Source organism: Mugil cephalus, chromosome 9 (genome assembly GCF_022458985.1).
Source record: "Mugil cephalus isolate CIBA_MC_2020 chromosome 9, CIBA_Mcephalus_1.1, whole genome shotgun sequence".
In the NCBI taxonomy this organism is placed as follows: Eukaryota; Metazoa; Chordata; class Actinopteri; order Mugiliformes; family Mugilidae; genus Mugil; species Mugil cephalus.
Genome location: NC_061778.1, coordinates 8,178,736 through 8,188,791, shown reverse-complemented (window position 1 = coordinate 8,188,791; position 10,056 = coordinate 8,178,736). Strand labels below are relative to the sequence as shown.

At 42.4% G+C, this 10,056-nt stretch overlaps 1 protein-coding gene across 1 annotated transcript in view; it reads right to left on the bottom strand.

The window, feature by feature from the left end:
- Positions 1 to 3,324: 3,324 nt before the first annotated feature.
- traf4a (tnf receptor-associated factor 4a) overlaps positions 3,325 to 10,056 on the bottom strand; it is a 33,912-nt gene continuing 27,180 nt past the window's right edge. The window contains exons 3-7 of the mRNA XM_047594326.1: positions 9,315 to 9,419; positions 9,052 to 9,213; positions 8,006 to 8,167; positions 6,947 to 7,102; positions 3,325 to 6,253 (exon numbers count right to left, since the gene is read on the bottom strand). Coding sequence (XP_047450282.1) covers positions 5,621 to 6,253; positions 6,947 to 7,102; positions 8,006 to 8,167; positions 9,052 to 9,213; positions 9,315 to 9,419 — 1,218 coding nt within the window. The 3' untranslated portion in view covers positions 3,325 to 5,620. The remainder of the gene's footprint in view (positions 6,254 to 6,946; positions 7,103 to 8,005; positions 8,168 to 9,051; positions 9,214 to 9,314; positions 9,420 to 10,056) is intronic.

Here is a 10,056-nt window from a genome sequence, read left to right as displayed (position 1 = left end):
GCACGTGACTGCGCTCTGCCCTGCATGGCAAACACGGAGCTCACTAACGTGTAATTAGCTGTTACTATTTTGATTCTGCGTCGCCCTGTAGCAGCACAGGGCTGCTGGTTGTTCACCCCGTGCCAGGAAATTCTGAGGCTGTCATATGGACTTTGAGTCTCATATCTATTAACTCTCTGTATTTTGGAGGAGTGGACCCCTCCTTGAAAAGAATGACCCCTCTCAGTTAAAAACAACTTCCCTGAATGAATTATTTCAAGGGATATTGCCAATATCCTAAAAAAAGCCACTGTGCACAGAAGCAGAGCAGAGTCATGCTGTGATCCTAAAACAGATGTTGTTTTCATTTTTGAGAGAAAAAGCTGCCGAACCGAGAGAGCTCAGATTATAGGTTTTCTGGAGACTCTGGCCAGCCATTGTACAGTAAGTGGAAAGCAGGACTGTCCTCCTGCGGGACCTTTCTGTGACTCTGACGTTGAAAATTTCATTTTCCTCTTCCTCAAATCCCACTGCACCCAACATCATCCGAACTGCAAACTAATGCAAAGCCCTGGCACGGCTTCAAAGCAGGGCTGGTGTCTGCCTCACTTCCTCTTTCCCCCTTTCTTTCCTCTGCCCGTTCACTTCCCTCCGACTCCAGCAGAGTAACAGTAGAGACTTAAAGAAAGGCACTGACCCCTGGCCTACATCACTGATGGAAATCACATCTAGAGCAGAAGAGGGGGCGCTTTTTGGTTAAGAGCTAAGTGAAAAAAAGGGAAACTAAGCAGAAGAAACTTGGCACATAAGACAGGAGAGCTCAGTTGTACTGTAAAACACTGATACCAATAAACAAACTTCTATTGTTTCAGCTAGTTTTAAATATTAATGAGCAGAGAAAACAAGGCTAAATGTGTTTTCTAAATGGGAATGATGAGATGAGGTACACTGCAATTTAATATTATTAACTATTAATATTGTTAAAATATTGCATTAATTATTCAGCTGTGTTTTATAAGTACTAGCACAGGACTCTCGAGTGTTTCTGAGTGGTATTACCATAGACTGTATAAATATGTACCCACTTCCTGCATTGGTCAAAACAATACTATTTTCCCAGGGATACGGGCGGCGTCATCTTGCGACTTCGGAACCAGAATCTGCATAGTACAGTCCGGGAGTGGAGCTACGCAGAGCCAATATTGGATTATAGACTGTAGACTTTTAAAAATTGTTTTCACAACTCTCACAGTTTTACGGGACTGCTTTACGGAGCGGTTGGCATGGTATCTCGTGGTCGGCATTATGCCACATCCTGTTTCTGTAGCTTCAAATAACTAAAACAAACCTTATCCCAAAATTTGACACTTAAACATGCATTAATGTTAAATTAATTAACTAAAATTAATGAATGAAAAAAGTATTTGAATACTTCAGTGTTTTAATTCAGCCCGAGTCCTATACACTGACATGGAGGAGGTGGAACTTATGACCTATACTGCAGGTAGATACCAGGGGGAGATCTACTTGCTTTGGCGTCACTTTTTAGGAGCTGTTCCACCTCTATATTCATACCATCTATGGTATTACTGTCATAATAACCAGACTCCTCAGAGCCTAGCTAACTGACAACCTAAGACACGAAACCAACAACACCAATAGCAATGGTTTAGTTGAATCTAATCTAATATAATTAGTGCAAACTAGTAAGTACAGCAAGGGTTGAGGTCAGGGTGGAGGAAAATATTAATAGAAAACAGCTTTTGGTTACGACATGGGAAGACTTGCACAGAAAATAACATGGTGTTCAAGTGGTTGAAGCGGACCGTAATGTAAGAATTTAAGGGAAGAAGATCCACCACTTCTGAAAACTACTTCACAACTCTTGAACGCTCTCTTGTGAGGTTGTGCACTCCACAACAGAGGACATTTCGTGTCAATATTGAAAATAGCCACATTTGAAAGCTGCCTTAGAAGCAATTTTATTTTGCCATGATCTAAGAATGGGAAACAAACGGCATAAAAACATTACAGTGGGTGTATTTTGTTACGTTTATAAATGTTATAAGTAGAGGCTGAACGGCTTCGGACAAGGTCGACTGTTATGTGGTGAAAGTTGAGTTGACGTCAACTTGTTGCCAATGACGTACACACAGTAGAAAGTAATGCTTAGCAAAAATGAAATGTATATTCTTGACCTGAATATATATAACGTCTCATACAAAGGAAGTTACAGAGGCTTTTTCTGCATTTACCGAAGCTTGAACACGGGTGTCGTCCGTAGCCCACGTCAACATCATCAGTTTGAGACTAATTATTATGTGACTATCATTCAACAGACTCTCAGCTCTATATCATAACTTCCGTCTCTCACATGGTGCATTCACTGACATCAAGGACAAAAAACACGCTCTACGACCACAGCAACAATGTCAACTAATATTGCACCACAGAACATAAACACATGAGCTTATTGCATTCAATCAATATTGTATTGTATTGTATACCGACGTACTCAATAGTACTTCACAGTGTTGTAATCATGTCTACAGGATAGTGTAGACGTGATAAAAAAAAGTATTTCTCTTAAGGCTTTTCTCTGTATAGTGAAGGTCAATAACTTTTGATGTGCAGCCTCCTTCTCTATGTTACTGCATATTAGTGGATGCCTTTACTTTTCTAAGGCTTTTGTAAGGGTAAGGGTGTTGCAAAAACCTCAGTAATAATTAATTTGGTTTGTTTTATATTTATATGTATGGTGACATGTGTATTCACCAATGCTGCCTTTAGAAGGGATCATGCTCACCACGCTCCTTAGAAAAGTCTATGTGATGGATGGTAACACACATGCAAGCCATAAGAACATCAGTGCTACGCAACTGTTGGCATCTAGAAGCAACCAAGGCTAACAACTTAGCAAGTTTATGACCATAATGTACAACATGGAGGGATGAAAATCCACCATGTCTGAAAACACGACCATACATGTCACAATTTGTGAACTTTTATAGAAAAGTTCTACTTCCAAGGTTGTTAATTTCAGAGGATTTTTCTGATAGACTCAGCAAACACAACCCAGTCTGAAGCTAACCTGTGAACTGGATTACAAGATGGCGCCTCATTCATTGGAGTAAAACTTGCTCAGTGAGGTGTAGTGCTTAACATTTTACTAAAACCAAAAACAACTCATTTGCATGAATGTTGGAGGGTGATTTCCAGAGTTTTTCCCAGGTCACATTTACAACAGTCAGATGAAGGTCTGAGGATTCAGTGAAGTGAATGACATTGACCAACACTTCATGTTTCCTCTCTGTCCAGCACAAAATTCAAAACAGGCCAAACAGCTATAATATATGGTATTTTATTTCAGTTAAGAAATTGACAAGCACTCATCAATCAACATATTAAAACATTTGTGCCACCTGTGCAAACTCACACAATGGCTCCTTAAAATAAATACTTTTAAGAGGAAATAATACAGACAGAATACGTGAGGCTCGAACCACACGGACAGACAAATTATCCAAATTTCCAAAGAGACGAAAAGGGTCTGAAAATTCCCAAAGTCAACCCCGACTCTCCAACGAAAGGTGTTTGTATAAAACAGCGAAGCATTTTTTTTTTTCCTTTTAAAAATACAGAATCTTACAAAAAAGTTTTTCATCTTCTCACTTTGTTAAATCACTGTAAAATATCAGCTGGTATCATGACAGGAAATCAGGAGTTTTTCCATGTATAGCAATAAAAAGACAGAATGTGCTTCTGCATTTTTACATTAGTATTCACATAGATGATGAGTGTATTGTCAAAGTCCTCCACCGCTCTGATGGTGTTGTGGCGGAGACGAGAGTAGCGCAGGGTTCCTCCTCATCGTCGCATAGTGTGTCGAGCTGAAGGTAGACACCGGTGATTATGTAACCACAATGGTGCCAGTCAGTCCTGTTTCAAACAGCTTCCTTAAGTCGTCCATGCCCAGGCTACGGAAAATACACTTCACAGCCAAGTGTTCATTGTCTTTTATAGGTTATATTACCAACAGCGTTCACATTTTCTGTATATAAAAACAAAAAAACATAAAAAAACAAACACGTTCCTTTTCGACAGTTTGTCAACTTTCAAATGGTCCAAAAAAAAAAAAAAAAGAGACAGAATAGTCATCAATGGGAGAGGATTTCAAGAATACAGGTTACAGTACAAAAATGTGATCCAGGTGGTTGCACATGAAGCATGCATGTGTTTATGTTGCCCTGCTCACCCATAAAACCCTCATGCGAAGACATACTGTATAAAAAGGCCACATGGCTTTTCCTTCACTTAAAATGCACGTGTACTCCATAGCACAGCTGGCCTCTTTGTCTGCTCTGCACATCCGAAGACCCACAAAAGGTGCTTTTTGTTTCTTTTATTGGTGGACTCCACAACAGACATGAAGCCTCTTAGGGTCACTGTGATGTCTGGGGTTCCAAACATCGCCACGCTCCCGAAGCTATTGAGTTCAACTACCTACAAACACGAGTCACAGACAGGAAAGAGGAGACTGTAACTTCATCGTTGGCGAGTAAAGAAAATAATTTCTTGTGTGTGTGTGTGTGGTTTTAAAAGTTGAACAGTAGATAAAGTAAAAGTTTGACATCGGAAATGTATGTCTTTTTGCTCCTTCCTTAGGTTTCTGTTCCATTTAAAGCTAAAGCGAGTTAGCTTAGCTTAACTTAGCTTAGCTTAGTGTAAAGACTAGAAACATTAAGAAACAACTAGACGGGCCGTGGTCAAAATCTTTTTGTATGCATGGAAACACTCGTTTAACGTGCTGGCAGATGGATTTGGTTTCCTGTGGTAGCTGTTTCCACGTATTTCCAGTCTTTATGCTAAGCTAATCAGCTACCATTTTAGGAAATGATCATACATACTTCCTCTTTAACTCAATCGTCTTCACCAAAAATCAAACTATTCCACTAAAACATGAAAATTACCACAGTCCGAGCTCCAAGTTTTTCTCCTGGAGATATTGATTGGTTTGTTTGTGTGTACACAAACCTCAAGACTAGTTCTTACTGAGGACTGTGTGTTTGTTAAGGGATCAGTGTACAGTATGAGCATGTAAACAAAAGGCAGTTGGCTTGAGCTTGAGTCTGCTGAGCTCCCTCTTCATTAGATCACCCCAAATAAAACGGGACGCCTCTAAACTAGCTTTTTTAAAAAAAATCTTCCTACTCTAAGTGCAAAGGCTTAGTGAAGCCCTTCACCCTTATTTTTATATCTGTTCCATAATCTTTAACATCTGTACTGCGGAAACGACAACAAAAGTATAACTTAAGATAAACTCTCTAGGCACTGTTTGATTTCCAAGGCTTTTTGTTGTAGACTGTGATAAAAGGTCAACAAACGGATAGAAAACAACTAATAAAAAAGAAACACCAGAGAGTGATGGCTCGGCAGACCAAACACCGTCTCCTCTGTGATACACCAACGTCCTCCGAGTCAGCTCACGCAGCCAGACAGACTCACTTCAAGCTCTGTGGTGGAGAGGCTCTAAGGGCAGAAACTCTAAAGGGTAAGTGAGTAGAAGTTTTCAAGGTTAAATGTCAGTTCCAGTTTTTTAACCCATCTCTCTCCTTCATGAACAGGAAACTTAAGTAAGAACTCAGGCCATTATCTTCTGGGGAATCTCTATAGAAGCCTTGATGAAGATGCAGTTGTCTCGGATGTAGTTCCTCTTCTTGATCTCCTCGTGCGAGATGAACTTGGGGTAGCCGAAGCCCAGGGTGCTCTCGTCCAGCGAGTTGCGGCTGCTGCTGGGCTTCTGGAAGTTCTTCCAGTTGGGGTCGGGGTTGAAGGTCTCCGTGATGTGCTGGGGTTTGGAGAGCGACGGGTCGCTCTGGTCCAGGATGGAGAACGTCACCTTGTAGGAGAAGGGCCACTCCAGCAGGTTGTCGTATTCCCCGGGCAGCACTCGGATGTAGACGGAGAGGTGGGACCCCTCACCGCTGCCGTTGCCGTTCAGGAAGGCCGACACCTGCAGCTTGTAGCCGTAGCGGTGAGTGTAGAAGGGCGGGCTGAAGAACTCGTGGTTGCTTCGGAGTTTGGCCTCCTGGAGTTTGCGGGAGTAGTCGTTGAGTTTCCAGATGAGCACGCCGTCGTGGCTGACCGACAGCTCCTCCATCTCCCTCCGCAGCTCCAGGATCTCCTGCCGCTGGCGACCCACCAGGTTACACATCATAGTCAGGTGGGACTTAGTGGTGTCTTCCAGGTGACGGCCGATAGCCAGTTTGGGGCACTGGAGCGACACAGAACAGATTAATCATGTAGAAGCTGCTGCACAGTGATTAAGGAGGAGGACGTGTTACACATACAGATCTCATAAAGTGACGCAAAAGAACATTTGATGTAAATTAGAAACTTTCTGGATTTGAAATTCATTCATATTCTACAACCATTTATGTTTAATTTAGCTGCTAATAAATTATTCAATTCCTAAATTAAACATGATTTTAATTACAAAAAAAAAGGAAAGTCTTAGGAAAGCTTGTGAAACTGTTAATTGTAGCTAATGTTTTCTTTAAAAAACTAAAATTAAATCTATGCTTTTGGTTCATGCACTGAATATGATAAAATACCAACATGCTCTTGTGGAACCAAGTTTATCCGTGTGAAAGCACTACACGTCGAGTTTCCAGATGCTCTGAGAGTCTTAAAGGAAGCGTCTGTCCTCGAGCGCGTCCGTGTTTCCACAAATTGATTGGTTTTAAAAATAGACCTAAATGTGCTGTCAGGATGTAGAAGTGTTGCTCTCATTAAAATAAACCCTACAGGCAGAGCAATGTATGTTTGAAAGGAGAAATAAAGTCACCACTTTGGATGTGACGACCGAGGACAAGAAGAAAATCTAATTGATTCGCAAATATCAGTAGTGGTGTTAACAGAGCCAGAAACTATCTTCTCCAGGTTAAATGATGCAGGTCAGACTCACCCTGTGTTTGCAGCCGGCGTCTTTGAAGGGGCAGAGAACGAGCGCGCTGCCGCAGTTGTCCTTCACGTGGTTGGCCAGGTCCTCTCGGGCGATGTTGGGCGTGCCGCACTGGTTCGGGCACTGGACAGGAAAGCGGGGGCAGTGGTACTGGTGGTTCTGTGGAGGACGGCGACAGCGATAAGAACACAGGCGGAGGCACAGCGGGGTTGCAATTTAATGGCTTTACCGGGAAAAACGTCCTTGAAAGTTCAAACAAATTACACGTGGGTTTAAAACCGAGGACGGTGAAACGAAAAAAGAAATAAGTCATTTCATATTTTTATGACTCTCAAATTAAAGGATTTGTTGGTTTTTGAACTGAAAATCTTTTGCAGACTGAACATTCAAATGCTTTTTGAAGAGGTCACCGTGGGTCCGACAGACTTTGATGGACATCTTTATTATTGTGATTTGTGACGTTAAAATAAGTATTGACTGATGTTTTTTTTTCAAATATTAATAATTTCACCTGTAAAATATAGAAAATTGTTAAAAATATTAAAAAAAATATATTAAATATATCATTAGGGTTGATAAAATGATTGAAAATTTAAATTAAATTATAATTAAGTCATCTTCTTATATAAAATCATTTAAAACGATATCAATTGATGCAGTGCCCATCATACCAGGAGCAAATAAACCAGCTGCTTTCTGACTGCAGTGAAAAAGATTGAGATTTTAGATCTGGAAACCAACGCGTGGGGGAAGGGCAGGGTAACACTGACTGCTCAGCCTCTGGCCAGATGTGTGCAGCAGCAGGTGCCCTCATATAAAAGTCTAGACAGTGAAAACAGCAGCTCACGCTAACAGCCAGCAGCCACAAGACGGCAGAGACACCGTGAACGGCTTCGCCGCCATCTGGGTCTACTGAGGCTGGAAGGAGCCACGCGGAGGACAAATGACACTTGAAGGAGACGAAGTGTATCTCTGCACTTTATCATGACAAATCTGAAATGGCTATTGACTAAAAGGACTTTAAAAGGTCACTTAAGGAATACGCTTGGCATAAAAACCGACCTGGATTGTGTCGAAGACAAACTCCTTGCCGCAGTACTTGCAGGGCTGTGTGCGTTTGGGACACTCGGCCATGCTGTGCTGGGACAGCAGGCGACGCATCATCCTCGCCCCGCATTTGTTCTCACAGTAAACGCTCTCCTGAGGACACACACCCTGGTGGTTCTGGGACAGAAAGAAAACACAAGTTTATATGTTGATAAAGTCAATCCAAATATGTAGATGCTATCTAATTTAACAACAACAATATCTCTTTAAGGCTCCATTTAGTGGCTCTTCTGCAGCTTTTGATCACATAAGCTGCTAAAGGAGGGAGGGCTGTATATGAGATGTGTTCAATGCAAAGCAGAGTTAAGTATTTCCTCCTTTCTTAGCCTTTAGTACAGAAGAGCATTTTATTTCCACTACACAAGACAGCTGCTTCCAAAGTTTAAATTATAATCTGAGCTTTATGGCGCAAATAAATAAATGTGAGTTGAACATGTTCTATCATTTGTATCTTCCCCACATCAGGACGCACACACAACAAACTGTCCGTGGTTCTGACACAGCGGTAGGTAGAGATACATGATGGACTAGGTCCAGGTCTGAACAGGGCCTACTTTGACTATAGCTGATTGAATATATTCCAGACCAAACTTTTTGAGTAATAACTGGATCCTGGTTCAAGTTTCCAGTCTGAACATATAATGTCAGAGGTAAGAAGTGGATTCATGTTACTGTGTGCAGAGGGGAGACCAGAGTAAACAGAGGAGGGGCAGCAGGCTCGCACAAATGACAGAGGTGCTACTGAGGAGCCTGAGGCACCAAAACCCTTTTGGTATGAAAGACGCAGTCAAAGATTCTTTCCTTCCACCAACACACATGATATTTCAAAACAGACCGACAATCTGCTGAGGCACTGACACGCATGTATTAGTTTTTCCTGCTGCTTTTCACAAAGACACCTTTCATATACCGTGGAAGTCATGAGTCATCGTACCTGCATGCTGACGTCAAGCTCCCGCAATAATAACTTTAAAAAAAAAAAACAGGTTTGGAGTGTTTACCTCGTAGGCTTCACCGGTGAACTCACTGCCGCAAAACTCGCACTTGACCTTGCGCTTGGGGCAGTCGTGCTGCAGGTGGTCGGGCAAGTCGCGGCGCGTCAGCTTGACGGAGCAGCGGTTGGGGCAGGGAATCACGTTGAAGGCGCAGGTGGAGAAGTGGCCCTGTGGGGGGGGGGAGACAACGGCGACACGTCAACACACACATGCTCCGAAACAGGGGAGGAGGCGGGAGACGGGTAGGACAGGAGACGACGTCTTCTTACCTGGAGCTGCTTCATCTGGCCGGTCCAGCGGCAGCCCTCCTCGCTGTGGATGCAGCGGATGGGCAGAGCCAGGATCTGCTGCTCCAGCTCTGGGTCAGGGTAGATCTGAAGAGGAAAAGCAGTGAGAGGTTCAGGGACGTCTATAGTGGAAGCTGAATGTTATAATATACTTTGCTGTAATTCCACAAAAGTGTCTCTAATGTCTTTTTGAATGTGTGTTTAACCACACTGCCACATGTCCTTCTGAAAACATATTATATTATTAGCTAAATATCTTAAATTTGAGACCCATGACACCGAGTCACTTTATGTAAAAGCTGCTCCAGTGCATTGAGTGACACATAATAAACACGGCTACTGCACTTATTGAGCCGCCCTCCTGTTGTAAATACCCTCCGAGGCGCAAAATGTGCTCATCCACAGCTGAAAGTAGTCCCCAACAGCTCCAGCATTTACTCCCGGTCTATTAAAGTTTGCAGTGGCCATCTGTTTTAGGAAATTAACTGCAACATTTGTGAGCTGAGACTCGCAGAGACTAGGAAAATAAAATCACATGGACGTTCAGATCAGCCACCAACCGGCATCATTGTGTCTGCTGGATGAGCAAAGGCAGAGAATACCACCACATGTAGCTTTATCTCTTCTCCCAGCCACACGGAGTTGAGTATTAAAAGAAAAGCAAATATTTTCCAAAAGGTTAAATGTTCAGCTCCCGAAAAGATACCCTCATCAAACCGCAGCG